The sequence below is a fragment of the Nyctibius grandis genome, chromosome 8 (genome assembly GCF_013368605.1).
Source record: "Nyctibius grandis isolate bNycGra1 chromosome 8, bNycGra1.pri, whole genome shotgun sequence".
NCBI classification, from domain to species: Eukaryota; Metazoa; Chordata; class Aves; order Nyctibiiformes; family Nyctibiidae; genus Nyctibius; species Nyctibius grandis.
Genome location: NC_090665.1, coordinates 43,055,004 through 43,079,439, shown reverse-complemented (window position 1 = coordinate 43,079,439; position 24,436 = coordinate 43,055,004). Strand labels below are relative to the sequence as shown.

The 24,436-nt window shown below is 41.4% G+C and overlaps 1 protein-coding gene across 1 annotated transcript in view; it reads left to right on the top strand.

Annotated features, from left to right (window-relative positions):
- The window catches only part of RAB3B (RAB3B, member RAS oncogene family), a 57,445-nt gene extending 35,491 nt beyond the window's left edge, over nucleotides 1-21,954 (top strand). The window contains exons 3-5 of the mRNA XM_068405903.1: nucleotides 9,579-9,697; nucleotides 17,764-17,888; nucleotides 21,568-21,954. Of these exons, the coding sequence (XP_068262004.1) occupies nucleotides 9,579-9,697; nucleotides 17,764-17,888; nucleotides 21,568-21,755 (432 nt within the window). The 3' untranslated portion in view covers nucleotides 21,756-21,954. The remainder of the gene's footprint in view (nucleotides 1-9,578; nucleotides 9,698-17,763; nucleotides 17,889-21,567) is intronic.
- The last annotated feature ends 2,482 nt before the right edge of the window (nucleotides 21,955-24,436 follow it).

Here is a 24,436-nt window from a genome sequence, read left to right as displayed (position 1 = left end):
TTGTTCTTGAAAAAGGGACTAGAGGAACGGATTTTGGCTTGGTTTGCTCCTAAAATGGTCTTGGGTGCAGTATCTTTAATTTAGAAGAAATGCAAAGTGATTCCTGCCAAGAAGAGCTGCTAGAAGTTTTCTAAACAGCTGATGAAGGAAGTAATTGGGACATCTCAAGTAGGTAATGGTGGTAGGGAAAATCTGACCATAGCCCCGTTTGATCTTAGAGCAGGGTGAAGCAGTTCTTGATAGGTGGGACTGGCTGGGCAAGGATTGGAACTGGGTAAGAAGTTTGTTTGAATGTCAGATAAATTATAAATATGTCCTTCCTTTTTTTTAATGATGCCAACAACACGTTTTCTTCAGCTGGGAAATCTGTTGTGATTTTCCTCTGTCTTTCTAAAAAGGTAAATATGAAGATGTGCTTTTCATCAGTAAGATTTGAGCCACTCAGGCACTTAGCGTGTCTGCTGGCCAAAGGCTAGGAAGCAGTATGTGGCTTATGTAGATCAGGGAGGTGTCGTGGTGATACCCACCAGAGTACTGTAGGTGATTAGCATAGCAAAAATACCAAACAGCAAAAAAAATCTCACATATGTATCACAAAGTATTTGCTCATGACCCTCCTTCCAAATGGGAAGGAGCAGACGGCATCAGCACAAAGGTGAGTGAGCTTAAAACTGTGTGAAAAAGGACCTCACACCAAGAAACCCATAGGCACTGTAACCACATGACAGCCCCAAAGAGACCTCACAGCTGCTTACTGAACTGCCCTCAAGAGTGCAGTAGAGCCATCTGCAGCTGCTGCACAATGAAATTTCTAGTGTAACATCTGGACTGTGTGTGGATAATAAAAAATATTACGGTAAATGGTAGCAGGTTATTTTCTTTGTCTTGTGCTATTGCAGAGCATCATCATGCTTGTACTGTTGTGGTTGACAAGAACTTGAATTCCAAGCCTCTATTTTAAGGTGTTTATGGCTACTCCAAAATAGCTGTCCTTTAGCTGAAAGTTTTCCTTTCTATTCTCAGCAGAAATGTGGGTTTACTTGGAAAGTTTCAAATTCCATTTGATTGTTTTTTCACATTTTTGTGAATTTAAACAAAAACCCCGTCATATCACCAATAAAGAACTGCATCAGATTTATTTATTGCATTGCTTTTCAAAGTATGTGCATATTTCTATCAAATATAAACTTATGAGATAGCGGAATCTATGTTATTGCTAATTCCAGCATTTGGAAAACATATTTCAAACTCCACTGAAGTGAGGTACATAGCTTTTCCTGTTCCTTTTTATTTACCTTCTGATTTATGAGCTTCAGATTGTTCTTGGGTTTTGTTGTCTTTAAGCTTTCATTCCACCCTCTTGAGTGCCAGAACCTTAAATGTCTTTAAATTTTGCTTAATGCTCACCTGAATTCAGCAGTGGGGCTTTTTTCCTAATTTGGGAGATAATAAATTGGAAGTTGCCTGATCAACTCTTAATTCCTACCAGATCTTGAAAAATTACACATTAGGTTTTAAAGACGTTGAAAGAATATTATTAATTTTGTTATTGGTGTGTCGTTCTTAATATAAATTGTTTGGTTATTTTCTTTTTGTCTTGCTGCTGCCCTTCAATTTAAAGCACATATTCTTGCCTCATGGTTGTAATTTGATTTGCTATTTTAATCTTAGAAATATCATAAAAACCTGCCCAGAATTTCTGAGCACTTTGTCTTAGAATTGACCCCCTTGACATAATATCTCTAGGGGGTTCTTGTGAAGTATGAGGCCCAGATTTAGCCCTAACCCACTACTAAATAAGATGAAATCTTCCTTTGATAAGAACAAGCCCTAGGAGTGATGCTCAGAGTACTAAGTTTTATTACAATTAGGGGTACTAACAGGTCTTCCAGGCACAAAGTCATTGAGCTTCATGAACACCTTTGGACATAAATATTTGCTTTGTAAATGAGCTAACTGAAGGTCTTGGCGAGAGTCGTGCAGCCATGGTCAGGGCTGGGTACCACCGCGATGCTGCCTGGGGACCAGAGCGGGCGGCTGCTGTCCAGCCTTGCGCAGAGCCTGCTCCACACAGGCCTGAGCAGCCCCTCTGCTGCCTGGCTCTCTTGCTGGTTACCATGACATTTGATCACCTAGAAATAGGCTCCAGGAAGTCTGGGTCTTGTTCTGCTGCTCTCGGAGCTGGGATTTGCTCTGTTTTGCTTGCATGCGTTTGAGGGGGAGGGAGGCCGATAGCGCTATAACGCTAATTCCCTTCACCTGTCCTTGTTCCTTTCCAGATCAAAGAACCCGGCCACTGAATTTAGACAGACTTGTACCACAGATCATTTAACTTCCTCCTCACAGGTTTTGCATTTGTTCTTTTGGCAGCTGATTAATAATGTATTGAGATTTTCCTTTCTGCTGTACCTCTCTATGGTTAGCAGACTGCTGTTACGACCCACACAGTGGGAGCTGGACTGTAGCATGTCTATCCACTGCACTGCAGGACCATTTAGGATGTCCACACTTGCTCATTCACAGGAGGGTAGGGCTGCTTCTGAAGTACTCTGGCCATGATTAATTTATCTGCTTCTCAACAACCCTAGCTAATTAATAATGCTTATAGTGGCTAACATTGCTCAGACATCTGTGCGTGGTACAGCTGTTGTTACAGTGGTTGATTAACAGAATTAAAGGATGTATGTGGGACAACCAGAAAGATATCGCAAAACTGGCAAAGCATTCTTATATAAAAATGTATTTAGTGCCTAAAATGCTTCTTGTTCTAGGATCTCACTCTTAATATTTTCTTAAATATTTTTTTTATTATAGCAGTGATGGTTTTATCACTTGCCTGCAGTGGACGGGCTTTCAAATGCATCATGCCTCTGAACTTTATTTGCGATTACCTTCTGCTGTTTGTTTGCAGCTAGAGAAGTGGAAGTTGGAAGTAGGTATGTGGTGTGGATGCTACATACTTTTATTACTGGCATATCTTTATTTTTCTGTCAAGGTAACTGGATCAGGAAGAATCAAAAAATATCAGACTGATCTTCATATTAATTCTTAGTCATAAAAAACAAGACTTTTCAATTCTGTAAGGTTTAAGAAATGTGCACAAAGAACTTAATCTTTGTGTGTACCTCTTCATGTGATTTCTCTTTTGCAGCCACTGCCTTTTAAATAACAGAGAAACTCAACCTACAAAAAGATGAGAAAAGCAGATAATGTTCATATGCAAGCAGCCCTATTTCAGTCCTCCTCACTGTTTGACAGATCAGGAAGGTCAACTGCTGCTAATCTTTGCTACAATCTCAAGGCACCTGGGAAAATGGAAATAATTTTTTAGCATCTTACTAGGTCATGAGCAGGAGTGTTAATCACAGTACCTTGGCCTGATTCCAGTTTGGAAATTACATTCAGCTGAGCAAATGCACCCCGTTGCATTTTCAGTGATTCACTTTTTGTCTTAAACGGTGTGGAGTTGCTGAGCAAAGTTAAAGAACTGAGGCTTCCCAACCACCAGAAATGTTTTAATAGTGGATGAGGTCAACCTACACTAGCTTTTCCTCCTTGTCCATCAGCTGAGTTTACAAAAGTACTTTAAAAATAAAAGTAAGTGCAGTGCCTCATCTGAAGGGACACTCAGCCACTGAGTTACAGGGGACAACTTCAAAAGTGTGTGTGTGTATCAGGGAAGACTGAGGCCTCTGATGACTGACCAGATATTGGTGACCTCCCGTAGGCTGTGTATGTATTAAAAGTCTCTTTTTGTAAAAATTCCGTCTCCATGGTGGGAGCAATGAGTGTGGGAATGTTAGAGAATGTTAGAGACAACAGGGTGGTAGGAGCTTCTGTACAGGATTAGCACAACAGGATGGGAAAAGTGAAGCTTCTGCAACTGGTGGTACTGAAATTATCCCAGGCTTCTGGTTTTACTACCTCTAAATAGTTGAAGTGAAGATAGCCATAGTGGGGAAGTGTTTAAAAAACACTTTGCAAGGATAGAGCCTTTTATCAAAAAAGACAGGGTGTTTTGTGTTGTGGTGGTTTTGGGTTGGTTTTTTTTTTCACAACAGAAATGTTTTGATGCATATTGCTAATATTGCTCAAATGAAACTGGCTCTCAAGGTATCTAAATATGTCTGAGTAGGTTCCAGTGACTCTCAGGCAATGGGAGCACTCAATAACAAGAGAGGAAAAAAACATACTTAATATGATCTTTTGAACGGGAGCATTTTAATCAGAGCTGAGCTCTGAAGGAACCAGGTGTTATTTTGCTCCTGGCAGCAACTGAAACTTCACAGGCTTTTCATGACATCACGTCTTTTCCATGTCTTAACCAGTGACTCATCTTGCTTGCCTGTTTGTTCCTATTTCTAGCTGCCAGCAGAAACAGGAAGCTCAATGTTAGCTTTCTCTTGTTGATGGCACATACTAGGCAGCCCAAGGTCACTCTCTTCACTCACCCTTGTGGTTCTTGGTGGGTGTTTTTTTTCCCCTCTTTCCTCTTTCTCGACGTAACTTTTGTTTAGCTGATTCTTGGTGGCTTCCACTCAAAAGTCTACTTTTGCAAAGGAAGTGTGTGTGTGTGTGTGTGTGTGTTAATGTAACATCCAGGAGGTCCGATCGCAGAGCAGAGCCCTTCTGCGCTGAGCACTGGGCAGATGCACGGCTAAGGAAGTTCCAGCCCCAGAGAGTGTGCAGTCTGAAATGCATAGCCTGACATGAGAGTAGTGGGATGGGAACATAACAGCCACCTCGCAGCAGACATCAATAATATTGACCAAAACAACTAGAATTGCTGGAGATCATAAGAAATTTAACATCTCACATTGCAGCAATCCAGGAAGGTAAGCAAATGCTTGCTTTGAGCAGCTAGCTAGGTCCAGTGAGGAAGGCAGAACAGGGCAACAGTGGAGAAGGCTACATGAACAGTTTGAGAGATCTACCTGGAGGTGGGAAGAGAGCAGGGTGGGACAGAGGCTATGGGTGGCAGATTGGCACTCTCACTGTTCACAACAGACACCAGCATAGCTCCGTGCAAGCGTGAATGTTTCCTCATCCATACAGAAGGGAAAGTAAACACGTCTTGGACATAAAGGGGTTGAGTATTACTGAGTCCCAGATTGGCCTTTAGCAGGACAAACAGCCCTCTGCGTTCAGGATGTGCCTTTATTTCTTGCTTATTCAGGTTATCTATCGCGTAGAGAACAGGAGCTGAGGTGGCCAGTCGTGCTGAGAACTGAGCTGTGTTTGCAGAGACTCAGATGTTTCCTGTCACTTTGATGTTTAACAACTTGCTGCCCCTATAGCCGTGGGGCCGTGAAGTTGGTTATGATGTCTCCAAGGCTGACCAAACTCTGAACAAGGTGCAAAAAGCTATAGCGTAGGTGTCACAATGTGACGCTGAACAGCAGGGAAGAAGAGGTCTCTCCTTCACCACAGCTAATGAAGACCCAAAATTGGGACTGGTGCTGGTTATTGGGGTTGACAGAGCCTCTGCTCTGACTCTGAGCAGCCTAAGCAAGGACAATGCTAAGTACATGCATCTTGTAATTGTTGCCAACCAGCTGGACAATAGGTGACTCTTATGTATTATTCTTCTTAAAAAAAAAAAAACAAACAAACAAAAAAACCCAAACAACAAATCAAACCATAGTCCTTTAAAAAAATCGAAAGGTTTATTTCTTTAGAGGCTGTTTGTCACGTACACTGCTAGAACAGTCATGGTGCTGAGGGGATTAAATCCAGTACAGATGAGAAGTTTCAGTGCCATTTTATTTGGAACAAAGCACTTGTGGCTGGAAATCCTCACTAAAAGAACAATGGTTCAGAATCAGGGATTCTGATTTTTTAGACCTGCAGCAAGAGACTCTGTCATGATTTAAAAACTAAAATGTTTCCTGTGTAAGTACCTTGCTGTTTCTGCTGAGATAGCCAAGTAAATTTAAGAAAAGCTGGTTGTGCTCCTATTGTGAATGTTTAGGTGATGGATCTTGTGAGTAGAGGGTATCTGCACACAATGCAAATACACTTAGCTCTTTGTCTCCTCTGATAAACACTGAATTTTGATTGCTCATTAACACAAAACCTTCAAATTTTTGTTTCAAGCTACCAACTAATGGTCTTGTGGGCGTTTTTAGTTGTTTGTATCAAAGACAGGCGCATATGTAGGCTACAAAAGAACAGAGTTGTTAGCACATCAGTGTAAATACACCTCACAGAGACCCTTCCATGCTTGGTTACAACCAGACCCACCTTCTGTGCTTGGTTACAATGAAGCTATCTGATTCCTCATCAGGGACAGCCAAACAGGCTTCTGGATGCTGAAGGCTCAGGCTATCCTTCCTAGGCATTTACTAGACTGTTAATTAGAGCTACACCGTGTTTCTGCTGATCCCTGCCTGTGCCTCATCCACTTGCCTTCTAATGAGTTTGTGGTCTACCTGGAAATCTTGCGAACAACTTGGGGCAGAAAAAAAAAAGAAAAAAAAAAGCAATCTGCGTCAGTTCTTTTCTCCTTCATTAGATAAATGTCTTGCACATAAGAAACTGAAATGCCTAATTACCTAAGGTCTGTGGTGTTTTAAACTGATGTAAGGGCAGCTACTGCTGAAGAATGCTAAAGAAACTGAGCTCAGATTTTGCAGTTTGTTTTGTTTTATTTATGTTGAAGTATCTGAGCGGGGGGCGGGGAGTGGTCCCTGAAGCTAGCATAAAAAGTGGTGTGAGTCAAGAAAATTAAGCAAGTTTATAGCTGTCTAAGAAGCTAACATAACCTGAGGTAAAAATCACTTGAGGGTGATATTACAAAGATTCAAATGGTTTTGGAGAAATGCAACTAAACCCCTCTAAGGGGAGATGACATGCTCTGTACCTGTACAGTAACACGGAGTGAGGAATCCATCAGTGACTCACGTAGAGATGAATCACATCTCTCCATTGTACTACATGGCTACCAGGGCAAGGTTATGAATAAACTTTACATACCATGAAATATAGGATGTCTTCCCCCTGCATACACGCCCTCTGATAACCTGAGAAGTGCATGGCAGGCACCTAAGTATATACTAATGAATATGCAAATCACCTTCCTAATGAGCTAAGTGCATTGTCCACCAGAGAACAGGTTATAACTAAGCAAATGCACGTAGCCCTTTGGGGTTCTGTACCTCCTGCAGCCACGTCCCGGTCTCTCGCTAATGTATAAATCGGGGCCCACCCCCACACAGGGGCTTTGCAGGTAGAATGCTGAAATCAACAAACCAGAATTACTAAATTTCGGAGCTTTCAGGCAATAGCACAGTTTGCCTTTAACACAGATGAACTCTGTGGGGTGAATCCAGTTCCTCATTGAGCCGAGGCACTGAGATGGTACCAGGGCAGGTTTTGGAAGCCACCCTCAGAGTCCTTTGGGGCTGCTTCCCAGGACAGCCTGGATGTACCTCCTCAGAGCTAACTCCTTGCTCCGAGCTATTGTCAAATTTAATTTCTTTCCAAATTATTCTGCGTGAAGCTAGACAATGTGTCTCGTAGTTGCTTGCTGCCTGGTCACAGCCTCATGCCCTAAGCCAAAATGAGCGCTAGTTAAACACAGAGCAGAAAATAGAAGATGAGATTTGGGAGGTATAAGAACCTGGTAATGCAGGTATAAAACAATAATGCTGTGAGCATGAGAACTGAAGAAGCCCGACTCCCTGTGGGTTTGTTTGTTTTTGTTGATTGAAGGACCTGAGAAGTTACTAATACTGATTTAGGTCTTTCTCCTAATGAGGCATGAAGAAAGCCTCTCCCCCTGGGGGAGGCTGAGGGCTGTTCCCGCTGAGGGAACAGGAGGACTATTTCTCAGCCAATGGGCAATGCCTTGCTGTGAGGAGCCGATGGACTACCCTTTCTTGAAATAAATGCATGAGTTTCAAGGAAAAATCCCTTTTTTTTTTCAGGGGATTGGTGGAGAAACAGCAAGATTCCTGCTGCATAATCTCTCCACTGGGAAATTTGCTGTGTGTTACAGCTGTGGGTAGTCTCAGAGTAGTGCAATAGGCAGAGCCTTTTAAGTGAGCTGCAGGGAGCTTATTTACAAGCGCTTTCTTCCTACAGAGAACCTCTGTGATATTCTGGTGCAGAACAACAGGTGATCATTGATGTCTTCCCCTTTCATAGACTGTCTGGCATGTGTTCTGGAAGGGCCAACACTGTCTCTTGCATGCAGCAAAAACAAAGCTGCAGGTATAGGAACGATGGACAGGAGGATTATAAAGCTGAGTAGTTTCCCACCCACAGCACCTTGTGTGTTTTCTGGGGTTGTGGTGATGTGCTGTGTCTGATCAGAAGCTGGCCCTATACTCCTGCAAGAGTGCTCTACATGGATTTATTTTACTCTTCCAACTAGCTATATGATTGATAAGTCCTTTAGGGTCTTTTTCTCTAGAGAACAGAAACCTTAATCACATTTGAAACCAGCGTCAGTAAATGCTTTCTTAAGTGAGGGTTTTGAAGGACTAAAGGACCATTCATTTCAGAACTGCTGACCCATAAGAGCAATTAGCAGTCAACACCTTATGCTGAACATGCACTTTGAAGGTAAGGCCTTTTGCCTCCCTGCAACTGTTTCGCAGAGTTGCCATTTGCCAAAACATGGATGAAGTGTGTTTGTTCAAATGATAGATACCTCCTGAATGAGAGATATGTTAAGCACCCAACTTCTCTCCTTGGTTTGGAAGGCAGGTCCAGAGGGAGCAGATTGGCTGCAGGACTGCTGATCTGATCATAGAATGGTTTCAGTTGGAAGGGACCTTAAAGATCATATAGTCCTCAGTTTAAGAGCAGGCACCTAAAATATGAGGAATTAATGTTGTTGGCATCCAACAGATGGTATTTGACGTGTTTTTTAGCTGTCACAAGTCTTTCAAAATTCTTCTGTTGTATATGCCAGAATTTCACCTTTGTGCTGCCAGGCTGAACAGAGAAATGACAGCTGCAGGTAGAAGTATTCTACAGCACTCTGTAGGTAAAGAGAATCAAGTTGAACCAACAGAAGAGGATTAGTAAATCTTAAATTAATATGTGCACCTCAGACATTGTGACTGGGACATTCCACATTAAATTCACTTTGTAGAATAATTTTCATTGCATCAAGCCTTTAATTGTTGTCTTTAACCTCAGGTAAGAACTGAGTCACCACAGCATTTATCTCAAGGACATTTTCCTGACCGTGACACTAAATTGCAACACGTAAATGTCTTTTGCCTGGTACAGTCCTGGCCTGTTTTCCATTGCCTCTGCTTTGAAGTGTCAGCTTTCACTGAACTCTGCTAACATTTTATTATTGCATTGAGGCTGAGGCAGAGAAGAGCAATTAAAAGGTTGACATCTTTGGTTATTTTTTTAATAGTACATGTGTCAAAATGCATTTAACAAATCATAGTTGATGTAAAAGCCCATTTAATGCTAAAATGTAAGTAGAGTTCATTTCAGTGGGAGTAAATGAGAATTTTAAAATACATAATAACAAAACCCGGTTGTCTTATTTTAGATATAGGACCTAACTATAACTCCTAGTCTTAAAGCCTAAATATTTATTTCTGTTCCAGGATACAGCTGGACAAGAAAGATACAGGACCATCACTACAGCTTACTACCGAGGAGCCATGGGCTTCATCCTCATGTATGATATCACCAGTGAAGACTCTTTCAATGCAGTGCAGGACTGGTATGAAATAAGTTATTGTTGGTTTTGAGTTTGTTTGGTTTTTGGGCAATTCTCTCCTCGCAATTTTTTGTCAAGAAATTTGACATCCTACCCTTCACAATGCTTTGCATCACCGTATTCTTTCCTCTTCATCTAAACTCTGGGATAAATAATTTGGTTTTTAAACTCTCCTTAGAAAAAGTTCTGCAGTTGCTCTTTAATGAAAACATTACAATTCAAACATAGTAACATACTATAGCAGTTGTTACTTTTAAAAGTCCTCATTTAATGTAAAGAAATTCGTCCTTTAATACATGATTTGGGCTTATGAGGTTTCTGGCTATGCTGCGAAAACAATCCAATTTAACAGTGGTTGTTCGAGTCAAATCTCATTTAAAATCTAATAAGGCTAAATCTTTCCAAATTGCCTTAAAAAGTTATTTTTATGGAACCTAAAAGTGTAGACACATGGAACAGTATTCACCTTGCCTAACTGGAGATGAGATAATTAAGAACCTAACTTTAGCCATTTAAAACTTCTGAAGTTTAAATTAGTTGTAGTAAGAGGAGGAAGAAGCAAAGTCTAGGACAGAAAGCAAGCATACCCATTAGTAGAGGCCTGTCTGTTACCACTGGCTGCAGAAAGCACCTGAACAACTCTGGAAGGTAGTGCTCAGTGTGGGATGGGGGAGAAGGAGTTACCTATTAAATGGAAAGGGTGGGGACTTAGCCCTAAAACTAGCTATGAAACAGAATCTCAGCTGTTATAAGCTCCTCTGGCTCCACTGAATTCAGTAAAAATTCAGAAAATTATTTCTGGACTTTCTGATGACAAAAAGCCAGGAAATGTTTTTGGCTTACAGTGAAAAAAGAAAGCACCAGGTCAGTCACTTTGAAAACTCCATGGCAGCATCAAAGCTGCATTGGTACCCAGGCTTGTCTTCCCCGCATTTTGTTGTGCACTTTGCCTTCCCTACCTGGAGGCTCCCCTTGTAGCTCGTGCCACCTGTCATCTTCCCCCAGAAGAAATGTCCCATCTCACCCCACACTGTGATCTGATTTTGGAAGCAGAGCTATGGCCCAGACCTTCTTCCTGCTCTCCTGCCTTCCAGACAAGTACATGTACAGAGCAGGAAGAGTAGTGGTCTTCCCAGAAGAACCAGAGAACATGTCATTGCTGTGGCCATGGGTACTGGCTGCAGCTCCTTCGTGGTAGCTGATGGGAGGTGTTTTCTCAGCAGGGACCCAGCACAGTTCCTGGGGTGAAAACATCTGAGCTGCTGCTGTAAGGTAGTGGCCACAGGCACAGCACAGACAAGCAGAAGGCTGGACCCTGTTGCAGGAGATCACGTTCTGCCATGGCATCCTCTCAAAGGGACACCAGACTTTGTGTAGGAAATACAGGACATGGGGAGGCAGGGGAAAGGCTGTGTCTATCCTCAGAAGTAGCACCTCAGTGGCTCCCCTCAGATGTTCTGCAATCATTTCTTCTTGTTACCCTGTCGCTGTATACTGCAGATAGGTACGGTCAGTGTGCAAAGGAAGGCAATGCGGTGGTTAATGTAATCTCCCAAGTCTGATAGATTGATTTGCAGTGATCTCAGTGACCTCCCAGGAGCATGTGACAGCAGCATGTAGGTGACTTAAAGATCTTCTTACCTAAACAGATCAGAAGAGCCTCCTTCTCCTGGAACATATGCTGGCTATGGCACTGGGTCTTAGCATCCATCTTAGTCTGGCTTTTTGTCAAACACCTATTCTGTATCCCCTAATCTAGGTTGTAACTCAAAAGCTGCGACAATGTGATTTGTTTCTAGTAATCTGGTCGTCTTCCAAGGCTGCCTGTTATTTGTACTCACTCTCCACTGAAGCAGTTGGTCATGATCATCACATCTAAAGATGTAGTCTCCACTTTCACTGCATCTCCAGTATCGTGACACCACGCTGCAGGAGGTAAACTGCAACACCTTCCCTGAGCTAATGATAGAGATAGATATTTTTTTTCCCTGCTAGAAACACAAACCCAAAGGCTTTGCCAAAACCAGGTTCCTCCATGTGGCACACCAAGTTCAGATGAAGCTGTTTCTGCAAGTGTCTGCACAGGGATTTTTTCCATAGCAGAGCAGGCATGTGAGCTGGGGCAATATCTTTCACTAAACTATATTTTCAGCTTGGTTCCCTGATGAAACAAAGTGTATGTGACCACACAGTTCATCTACCTGTCTGTTGATTTCTCTCTAGTAAGTCTTACTTACCCGTCTTAACTTAGCCAAAAAATACCAAATCTCAATCTATGAGCTGCTACTATTTTAAAGTTTGTACAGGTGAAGTTTAACCTGAAACTTTGTACTGGAAGTTGTCTAACCTTGGTTCCATCAAAGGCAACGGTGCAAGAGTGTAAGAATTGGGAACGGTCAGCTTTGTGTATTTGACTTCCTGTGCCACAGGGGCTGCATGAGTATCTGTGCTAAAAGCACCCAATCAGCCACAGGACAGAGGTGAACCATCACTGTTGGTTTTTACTGTATGTCAGGGATTTTTCCAACCATCCGTTTTAAGATTCTGAGCCCAAATGATGCAGTGGGGCAGATAAAACCGGCCTGTGGTAGCCCGTTTCCTCCCTTTCTGAAGCTTGTTCACAGGAGAGATGAGGGCTACAGCCAGCATCGCTGTGCCAGCAGAGTCCTCTAGCGGCAATGGGGCTAAGAGGTGTTTTTCCCAGTCTGCAAAGTTGTTTTCAGAAGGGACAAGATATGGAAACGAAAGCTTTTGTCTGGTGCTGTGATATCAGCCTCTGCCATTTGCTAGCATAGCAAGTAGGTAGGATTTTTTTTTTCTTTTTTCACCGTGCTGGGTGATACAGTTATGCTTCAAAAAAACATTACACTGGATCTGGTCTTCAATCAGGAAGTGTACTCTCCCTGGAAAATTAAGGTGTCTACTACTTGAGCTCCTTTAGCTCAGAGCCTTTGTCTCCATGAGCCTAGGCCCTTCTTCAGGTCAAATGCAAGACAGCAGCAGCGTATGCGTAATGATAAAACCAGAGCCCTAGCAGTCCTGCGGTGCTTCTGTTCGGTGTTGGTGAGAGGATGGAGTGACAGCAACTGGGAAGCAGCACAGGCTGCAAAGTCAGTAGCATGCCCCTGATGCTCAGCCCTGCCTTGTCTCGTTCATCACATGTGGATAGGACTGCCTTCCTGCTGTGCCCAAGAGGGAGGACCTCCGCAAGACTGAGAGGGCTGGAGCCAGGAGTTTTGGGACATGAGATGGGCTGATGGTTCAGTGCCTGAACCACCTCTTCTCTGCTAATGAAGCTGTTACCCTCAGTAGCATTGCTTCTAGATTCCCAGGAAATGGCAGTTGCAAGGAAGGGGTGTGGCCCGACATGTGAATTGCCTCTCTGCTTGCAGAGGTTTAGGTGAGGCTACAATAAACCATGCTAGTTCTAAGACCATACTTCAGCCCTCACTGAAATTAAATGGGGCATCCACCTAGAATATATGCAAAAGCCGACAACAAAGCTCATCCCAGGTCTTCTTACATCCTGCAAGTTTCCAGAAATTACAGCAATTAATCCTACACATCCTTTCTCACTTTTAAGTGTCCTGCTATCCTAGCTGGCTAGTGATGTGTTTTTCAGTGTCCAGCTACAGTAAATAAAGAATACTGTTAAGTTGAATATTTTGTCATAAATGCAGCATGACGCAGCAGATCAACTGACTTTTTAGACATTGATAAGAAATCAGCAGTACTTAGTTAATGTGAATTAAACCCAGTAAGGAACCTGTTATCCTTCCCAGTTATTTCTAAAATAGCGTGTATGGATGGAATGTGAGTGTTTCTCTGGCATAAAAAGATGAGTAAGCTACCTGCCGTGTGATCATGGGACTAGGTTCATAAAGCAAATACAATCAAGCTTAGGAGGATACCTCAAGAAAACCATCAGCAAATAAAATATGAAGTGATATCCCTTCCACTAACTTTTGGCTGCTGTCCATCCCAGTCCCTTCTCATTGGCTGGTAAGAATTTCCCACCTAAACATAATTCCTGGATCCTAAAATTGTACCCATTCACAACACCATGGAATGGGTCAAGTTGTGTACAGTAGTCATCTATGTGTTTTACAGCAGGACGTTCTCCAGTCTAAAACTAGTTCCTTCTTGCTGGTGCCCTGCCTATTGCTCTTTAGTGATTCAGGTTTTTTAAGATGCTGTGTAAGCAGGCTGTCAGCATGACTCTCAGTCCTTTCTCACTGCTTTCTCTTGTACCATCTCTTCCTGCAGAGTTCCCTACAGAAAACAAGCCAAAATCATGAACAAACAGCTGAACCAGAGACCTAGCGCTCCCAAGTAAGCTCTTGCCCATGACAAACCCTTACTTTCTGTTGAGCTCATAGAGGTGTACATAGATCTCAAAATTCATCTTCATATTTACACTGATGTTATGAGAAGGTAGCCTTGTGCAAAGTCAGCTCTCCATCAGAGAGAAGTCTTTTCCCTTCTAGACCTCCCCAGCGTCTTAGAGCTCATATCCTCCCTCTAGCTGGGAAATTGCCATACCAGGTTGTGCTCACTAGCCTTATTATTCTCCAAGCCTTTGCATGAAACTCCAACATCCCCTCTAAAACTGCCTCCCATGTAAGTACGGTGCAATTTACTGCTCACCTCTGGCTCATTGGCATGTGACTGTTTTAACAGCCTCCAGACCTGGCTTCACCTGCGCACAAGGGAAATGAGAATATCTCTTCCAGTCTGGCATATGATTTCTTCCTTGGGTGATCTTTTTACTGCACCCTTCTTATGGGTGGATGTCCTAAAGAGGATTCTGGTTTGCTTTGTGTCACTCCAGAAATACTCCACCTAAATCAAGTAAAGGCACTCTTTCTCCTGAATGAGGAGGATCATGGCTGTATATCAGGTATTTAGACAAGCTCTCCAGGTAGCTTATGAATGTGAAGTACAGTCTTCCTTCATTCACATGAATCACCCCAATTAATTATAATTATCTTAAAGCAGCTGAGAAAGACTAAGATACACAATTTAAATGCAGTTGGGAATATCTAGGACATGACCTGTTCTCTTGTTCCTTCACTTCATACAATCCCAGCAAATTGTATGAGAAGCCTTAAAAGATTAAGCCAGAGGGATTTTTCCTTACTGCAGTGTGGCAAGAGTACAGTCAGGTTATTTTAGAAGAAAAAGACTAAATGGGCAAAAGCAAAGACGGATTTTACCTGATACTTGAAACTAACTAATTGTTTTGTTTTAATAATAAGATGTCCTTCCTGTAGGGTGAGTGAAAGGGTTAAATGAGCTTTTGTGGCTTTCGGCTCAGTTTCTAGATTTTTTTAGTAGGTTCCTTTGACATTATTATTTGACATTAGCTTGATAGTTTTGTGTGTAGATACATCAGTGGTTTATACCTCATTTGAAACTGTACTGAAAGGAGAACATGCTCAGCATTTGATACTGTAAAGTAAATAGAAAATATTATGGAAACTCTGCTTTGGCCAATCTAGACAATTTCATGGAAGGGAAGAAAAAATTGGTTAAATTTAACTCAGGTTTAAGTGACAGCTGGGTTCACAAGTCATCAGCTTTATTTATCTTTAAGGCTGATCTCCAAATTAGGTTGTTGATATATTCATGTAACTGTGAACCTGAGACTATTTTCTTCTAAGTGTGAAGCATAAAACCCATGCTTTATCGTTAATTTGGGGAATTCAGCACAAATAAGGCACACCGTTGTTATCGTGTCACAGAAATATATTTTTCCCAGCGTATATGTTGGACTGCCCTGACAGTTGTTGAAACATCTCAATTTCACAAGCCTATTTATTTATTTACCTTTCTGAAAGCTTCTGGAAATTTGTTGCTTTCTTTTTGTATGGGGAATCAGAGTTTCTTCTTCATAACTTTTGTTTGTTTGTTTGTTTTTTATTCCTAATAAGTGTAAATGTCAGTGTTCTGTGAGAGAGGTTTTTCACTAACTTGTACAAAACAAGGAGAAGGATGAGTTTCTGTGGGAGATCATGCTTTGTTCTTTTTCATTTTCTAACTAATTCTGTTTAAATAGCTACAATTTGGCAGTGTGTCCCCACAGGACCCCCCAGGGGCTGAAATGAATCCAGAGAGAGGACTGGGAGTCAGAAGAGGAGCTTGGTTATAGGTGTTTTAAATTGAACCTGGAGAGACTTTTCTCTATATTGCTTATGCAGGGAGACTGGGGAGATTTCATCTTCCTGGGCTTTTGGTTGATTTCTGAGGCCACCTCCTTCTGTGATAAGCCTTGAGAAACCAGAGTACCACATAAATTCATCACAGACTCATATTAGCTCTCACAGGGCCTGTCTACATGGGGGAACTCAAAAGGGTGAAAGTGGAGGAGCTGAAATGGGGATTGGAGTGAGTGCCTTTCCAGGAGGACACTAAGAAGAGTATGAAGTCTCACTGCACAGAATCTTTTTTTATTTTTGCGTGTTGCAGTATGGGTCTGGGCATGTGCGGTGGGCTTGGTTTAGGTTTGTGTTTCCCAGTGCAATCCAAACAGGCTGCTGCTTAAAGGCAAGTTGCACAGGGAAATGACCCCCTTTTTCATAGATATCTGTGGAGTAACATGACTGGCTGCTTTCCATGGAAAAGGCAAGTAAGCAACTCAAACTAATTAAAAATTATCATTAGTGGATCTGAGCTGGAGGCTGCTGCTAATTCAAAAGAGAAAGAATCAAGTGCTTTATTGTTAAGGGAGTTCAAGCAAACTAAATGAAGTAAAAATCTGAGGGGAATCTTGGCACTCCTGGGAAATGGCAGGTTTGTCTGAAACTGTAGTGTCCTGTATGGAGGGGTGGCGATTAGGGACAGAGAGTGGGAAGGTGAGTTAGGGACTGGAGGGGGGGTGGAGGAGAGAAAGAGTGTATTGCTTCTGGTAGAGCAGCCTAATTATCTTTGGGAAGAAAGGAGTCTTAAAAGATAGAGCTAGCTTGGTGAAGATAGAATAGGTTGGGCCAGTCTGAAAAAATGGATGAAAGTGAATGCTCCCAAGCTAAAGCTGTTCTGCTGCTGACTCTGTGGCACCTCCCCGAGGGTGGTGGGAAAGGACTGGGCCCTCAGGATAAACAAACAAAAAAAATCTTCTGTTTTGTCATAGAAAAACTATAAAGAGACCAAATGTAAGGTCAGACTCCTGGGATCCACAGCTAGCTCCACTCCAGTTTCAGCACATGAGCCAGAGAGAGCTTTAGAGGCTTCAAGTTCATCCCAGTGCTCCTGCTTAAGCTCCCATGCACTTGATCCCTCTGACATTGAAATTAGCATTTGTCTGACACTTGGTGTCTGTCATTGCATCTGCTGTTTCCTGCCTTAGGTATCACTTAATCCTCCTGGGTTCAAATATTAGCTCACAGAGCCTTACCTTGATCCCATATCTTCCTGATTTGGTAAATTTCTGTTTCTCTTTAGCAACTGTTTCCACATTTCTGTGCAATTTTCAGTCTCCATGAACCAGTTTTCCCGTTCAAGCAAAGATGACTTGATGCTTCCATCTGTTTGACTCTCAAAACACACTTTCTTATGGTGGTACTAAAACTGTGCAGCAAATGAGCATCTTTTTTGTCTGCTCTGAATTGTTGTTGTTATGTATTTTACAAGAAGTTGTAAATCTAGCATAAAGTGTATATCTATTGTATGGCTTTCTCTATAGGGACAATAAGAGGTGTAATTGACTCGTTCCTCTGACAGATTACAGCGGAGGGAGAACGAGCTTTAGAAGAATGCGTTTTAGTCCCTAGACTTCAAAAATTATTCAATTCAGCTTTTTATCTGGATCTCATGATCTTTAAAACACTTGCAAAGTCTTGACAAGAAACTTTATTGTCACATAAAGTTAAGGAGTAGTAAAATAGACTGGTGCTATAAATTACATAGTCTGCATTCTTGCTTTATGTGTCAACTTGGTCATTTGTCTTTTAACCAACATACAGTCTGGAGATGTTGATGTTGTCATTAATGGTACTTGTTTTCATCCTTAATATACGATTGTATTTTGGCATGGCTGATGAAAGGTCACAATCTTTTTTGACCTGCTTTAGGGCCACACAAATCAAGACTTACTCCTGGGACAATGCACAAGTGATCCTGGTTGGAAACAAATGTGACATGGAGGATGAAAGAACTGTTCCTGTGGAGAAGGGGAAACATCTGGCGGATCAGCTAGGTACGTATCAAAGCTTTTCTTTCTACTCTTTTTCCTCTCCTTCTTTATGCTGTGTTCCTTTTAATTTGTACGATAAAAAGTCCTTCCAGCAGCAGTACTTCAATAATGCTAGCACAACTAAGAACCGTAATATATTCTAGGTCCATATTTTACTTGCTTAATGCTGAATACTACCTTCTTGTAGTGTTGCTGTATCTGCAAAGCTAATATCTAAGGATATAAGGAAGATAAAGTTTGTCTGGAGAGAACAGCTTTTATTAACTCAGTGGCATAAAAAGAGAAAAAGTTTTTTCATAAACACAATTCTGTCTCCAGTTCTCTAAGTACCATATGGTCATTTTCAGAATGCAAACATTGATTTTTTTGTAGAAGACACTTTTTTTTTTTTGCAACTAAACAATGAAAAAATAAGTTTATACATCAGAACTGTAGAGTTGAGTAAAATAATTTTTTAAATGTACCAAGCTTCTCTATCCAGGTAGGGAAATGACATTATGTTATTGATATGGGATAGAAAAAGCAAAACAGTTCCATTGAGAGGAAGCTGGGATTGCAATGAAAATTTTAGAATGAACAGCAAAGTAAACTCATCCTAATTTTGCATTTATTTATCATTTTTCGTCATATATTATAGCATATACAATCTTTTTAATATGGAATCAGGCCTTCTGTGTTAAGATCTACCTATACTGTCATCTTCTTTTAAAGAATTCATAGTGGCAAGTAAATCCTGTTAAAATTTAATTCAGTTAACAGTGGAGACCCTTACAGTGGGCATACTGTAAATATTTGTTTAGCTTGTAAGAGTAGAGATTCTTACCAGACCCAAAGGAATCACCATCATCCCCAATTTATAAAATCCTGTGTTGTCTTCAATTCTTAAGCAGTAAGTGAAGGGTGCATAACATATTGTTAAACTGAGGGTACTGGAGCTCCAGTACACACTGCATACATTGTTGTAGTTTGAAGTGTGACCTTAATCACATTGCCAGTTATGGTTAAATCTTAGATAATGAGTATTTGTTAGTTGGGGGTTTTGTTATTGTTGTTTTGTTTTGGTTTTTTAATGAAGGGAAGGTATAGAAACCCTGCTCATAGAGAGTATAAAGTATGGCTTTGTGATTGGGACCTGTGTGATATAAACAAAAAGATGGTCACTGTTCCAAAGTGTTAAGAGCAATCAGATTATTTTTTCATGTTTCACATGCAAAAAAAATAAGTATGTCTGCAAAGGCCTGCAGGTTTAGAGCCTTCAAGTGTAAATTCTACATATGCTAAGCACAAAGGGGTCCCATTCATGACTGGAGCTTTGAGGCACTGCCGTCATAAACAAATAATGACGGCATTATCAAACTAATATCAAACTAAACTCTCTAATTTCCCATCATTATTATTATTGTAATAATAATTCTTTACATGTAGGACTAGCAAAGCAAAGACATGGTTAGTTTGCAAAATCAGTTATGAGCTCTTTTTTTACACATCAGAATTTAATTTGCTTGCTTTTGAAAATATGAATGTGAATAAACTCAGTTCCTGGCTTGCAGACTCCCAAAACCCGTTGTGAATGCATGTGTGCCCACATATTTTGCAAGAGTAATTACACTGTTAGTAGTTGAAAATTTGTCCAGAACAATGTAACAGCAAATAGAGAGTTTTACTGGAACTCCTACTCCTATTTGGACTTCTAATGTTTTTACTCCCCCCAAAATTCCCCTGTTTGTTTAAATACAAACTTGGCATCTAGAATCTGAATCCTTTACATATGGGACACTTCAAAACACACACGCGCAGAGTTACCATAGCAACTGACTCCATCAGCAGGGAACTGTTCTGCTGAAAAATCCCCAGTTCTGCCCCCGACCTGTCCTCACGCTTCTCCAGCTCACCTGGGAGAAACATACCCCAGTGCAGAGCACAACAAAAGCTAACCATACCTTTGGCAAGTGCTGTCCCATTCCTCCTCTTCTGTAGCCTCCCAAAATACCAAATGCTCTTTTTAAAGGGGCTGAAAAATATATGTGGTTTTATCAGTCAGTTTTTCCTTATATTAACTGTGCTACTGTGTACAACATTATCTGAAATTACTTTGTGTGTTAGGTGGGAGGAATCTCTTTACTTGACTATCAACTGCTTAAACTGGTGCTTTCATCATACTGAGCCACACAAAGGTTATTCTTCAGCATGTTTATCTAAGTTTGTATAAAGACATTAACATCATTGAAATAATTTCCTAATCAGATTAAGAAACTGTTATTGGCCTGAACATGAACTAAACCAAAACAGATTCAGCCCCAGCAGAAGCTAAACCAATGTTGGACTGACAAATATTGAAGTTCAGTTCTCTGATTTCTCATGTCTTTTATACACATTTTTAATCATCATCAAAGACAGCAAGTGGGGCAGACAGAACCCTCATCTGATGCAGGACAGCCGAACTTATTTAGTAACGAGGCAAAAATCTCCACCTGTTGTCCCATGATTTTTTTAAAAAGTATTAGAATGGGGTAGATACCTACTTGTTATCTCACACATCAAGGTGACTCAGTCTACCAGCAGTGACGGACTAATTGTTTAAGATGACTTAACTTTCCCTTTGTTTGTGGCATGTTCAAAGAAAACTGATGCAATGCAGAATATCCCCAAAATGAAGCACAACAGAATGTAGCTTATTGCAAAATAAACTCTCTGTGGTGCTTGAGCTCTCGCTGTTGGCAATATAATAACCTGGTAGAACAGAAGCACCAGCCATTGTCAGTGATGGTTGGCCTTTGAGGCCCCTGGGGTTACAAAGATAAAGAAATGCTTCACAGTTCAGCACGTTTCTGCTGGCTGAGGCAGGGTTCAGGCTCGTCTGTGAGACGGCTGGTTCTTGCGTAGCACAAGGTGTCAAGAGGAGGCAGCAGGAATAGCTGTCTGTGTGCCATCCCCACCTTGGCATAACTCCAGCCTTGCTGTGGTGGTTTTTTTCAATCAGAAAGGGTCAGTGTTTGAGAATCTGTACTCATCACTGCAGCTAGGAGCTGGCGACTGGACACTGAAATTACTCTGGAGGAGGCACTCAACATTATTTGTAATTCAGCAGCGCTGAACAGCCCTTGTCAGGATGGGTGCTCTGTTGTGACATGTGCTGTACAAGTATTAATGACCCTGAAGAGCTTTCCATCTGATCAGACAAAGGATGGGAAAAACAGGACCAAACTCGTGTACCGTTTTGCTCACCAGTGCAGAAGTTGGTCAGCAGAAGGAACACAACCACGATTGTGCTTCTCTTTCTGGGCTCTGCTCTTGCCAGACTGCGGTAGTGGTTTGTAGAGTAAGCCTGGCTCTGTCACGCAGGGGCGTGTGGAGCCCAGGAAGGCCCCTCTGTACGTTACCTGTTAGTGGCATTGGGAGAATTCCACTCCCTTGTCCTGGGTTTATTCAGATCTGCATCACCTGCAGATGTGCTTACTGGGGCGATGGCAAGGATCCATTTATGCCTTTGACTCTTACAATGCTTGATAAATTTTAGATGTATTTCTGTTCAGTATTCTGAGATTGTGGGAACCAACTGAGCCTAAGAATTGTCTAATGTCTTGTTTTCTTAAGGTGAATTCTGAAAAAAAGGTTAGTATTTTAAAAACCATCTCCATTATCATCAGTTTCTATTGATTTTTTTTTTCACTTTTTCTCACAGGTTTTGACTATTTTGAAGCTAGTGCCAAAGAAAACATCAACGTAAGGCAGGTGTTTGAGCGTCTGGTGGATATAATCTGTGAAAAGATGTCGGAAAGTATAGAATCTGACCCTTCCAGGGGCACTTCTGGAAGGAGCATGCGACTCACAGACAACCCACCCCCTTCGCAGCAGAACTGCTCGTGCTAGTGACCTTCCTGGCTGAGAAATGTCCTTCTCCTGTCCTGACTAAATTTTATCTTTTCATTTGTGGTGGTGCGTTATCATGTAGTCCAAAGGCAGAAGTCTCTGTTGTAGGAAATTGGTATGTTTGTTTAATGTGCTGAAGTGTTAATATTATGTATTTCCTCTTCCAATAATTTAAAAAAAAAATCTGACTAAATATTGTAAGTGCATCTAGTGTTAATGTGAGTTACACTGAAGAAAAAGAATTGTATAGTGTTGCAAATGTTATTTCCACTGAGAATGTTGCATTTTTAATTATAAATTCTTCTGCTGCAGAAAGAGGGTTTTTTTTGTCAAGAACAGCAGCAAACAAAAACCCATCAGAAGAGACCAGGTCTAAAAGAAAATGGGGACAAAAATCTCTTACAAAGCAAGAATATGCTTTTCTTTTTTTACATTAAAAAAAAAAAGAATCCCCAGAAATTTTGAGTCGTTGCTGTCCTCTAGACATGGACCTCAGTTTTTCTGTACAATGGAGCAGAAAGCAATGTATTTCTGTCTGACGGTTTGAGGTCCTCCAGAGAGCCAAGAGCATGGGGGGTGGATTTTGTGTGGGGAGGAATCAAAGCTGCCAGGCAGGGGAGGAGGAGGAAGGTGGCCTTGCAGCCATACCTGCATTTCCCTGTGCTCATGGTTGGTGCTGGGTGAAGGAGCAAGAGCCCTTCCAAGGGCTGCCCTTGCAACCTTCTCCACAGTCACCCGTAACGGCTTGCAGGGAGCTGGGGGTGCTGCTGTGCTCGGCACCCTGCTGTGCCAAATCGTTTTGTTTCTAGAAGCCCATGAGCTGACTGTCCTGCAGCTTTCCCCCTGTATCCTGTAGTCTTACCGCTCCAGGTTTGGATCTCTCTAATCAACTGCTTGATGGTGGATTTGTTGCAAGACGAAGGAAAGGAGGAATTGGCTGCTGCATGCTTAGTTGGAGGCAAAATCTGACAAGTGAGACTTGGAACAGCACTGTTTCAGAAAGATAAAAATATCAGGAGCCAAAATGTGAGTGTTGGCAAATATTAGTGCCAATATTATTAGATTTTCTTTCTGCATTTTGTTGTGTTTTTTTTTAAATTTTGTGCTAGATGGGTGTGTGTGTGGGGGGATAGTTTTTCTAGTTTCAGATTCAACCACAAAATATAATTTAAAAAAAGGAAAATTGATTAGTAAAACATAACTGCAAATGAAAAATGGCAAAGACGTCCTGTTAAGAGTTATTCTATGGACGTTTTGTTGCATCATTCTTTGAAGGGAAGAACAATTTTGAATACTTAACATCTAAAATATTCTTATTCTTCCAACGTCTCTCAAATTACAAACCTTCTACATCTGTGTGTAGAACTCTGTGTGCATTAGCTGCACACAGAGCTTGTGTTTCTCTGAAACACATGGAGGAACTGCTTTTGCGGATCTGTGAGATTACATGTACTGTCTGCCTTTGTTTGTGATCACGCCTTTGTTTGTGCATCCCAGCTCCACACAGTGACTGCAGATTGCGTCTGTAGATGTAAATGAAGTGGGTACAGAGAGAAGTTTGCTGTCTTAAGGTGAAAATTCTGGAAAGTTTTATGGCTTTACCTAGGGCCTATGAACTGCTCTGACTGAGGAGACACTGATGTCAGCAACGGGAGTCGAGGATCTGCCCACTGCACTGTAATGTGCTGGGTCATGACACTAGTGAATGCTTTTGTGATTTTGTTGTGTCTCAACATGTAATAGTTCTAAAGAAAAAAGCACAATATCCTTGGAGTAAAATTCAACTACATTGGTGTAGTTTGAGCTCATTGTGCTAAATGCTTGATCCCTTTGTTTGTATGTCGCTTTCAGAAATCTTTACTGTGACATATTTTGGGTGTGCGTGATCTAGTACTGAAAGTGCCATTTGTGCAGCGCTAGGAATGTGGTTGTTGTATCGAAACCCCTGAAACTGCAAAATAAAGAGAAATGTAGTCACCGGGTGTGGCCAGAGAGCTTCTGTGAGCTGCATTACTAGCGTTTTGAGCAATCACGTGTGTGTATAAAGAAGGTATCTTCTTAATGCTTTTAAAATACATCAAACTACATTGATCCTTTTTGACAGGGTGATGATCCTTGAGCCCAGCAATCAGGAGCCACTATGCTGATTTAAAACAGAGTGAAAAGAAGGATTATTTGGTCAATAAATGTGCAGTGCAGTGTTCTAACTGTAGCAGAAGCAGGTTTTAGGGCAACTTGTGTAACGAGCAAGAAGAAATAAAAACTTCCACAGCAGGGAGGGATGATTTTGAGCTGTACAGGTATAATGAAGTACCTCAGTGCAAATAATGATTTTTCAGCTCAGCAACTCAATGGTAAAAGAAAATGCATTCAGCAGAAATGGAATTCCAATTCTTTTGGTTTACTTTTTTTTCCTAGCAAAAAAGACATTCCCTTTCTCTACCCAATATATAATTGTGTTTCATTGTGTTCCAGTCAAGTCAGATTTTTTTTTTTTTAAAGAAGAATACAAGTACATTCCAGGTCCTTCAAGCTAGGATGGGCAGAATTGTTTTTTACAGCACAAGCCAGCAAGTTAGCTACATGGCAGTACAGTCTGAAGAACTGGAAAAGACGGTTACGAATTCTACCCTGGCTTATATTCCATACATGGAGAAACCTAGTATTTGGTGCAGAAATCA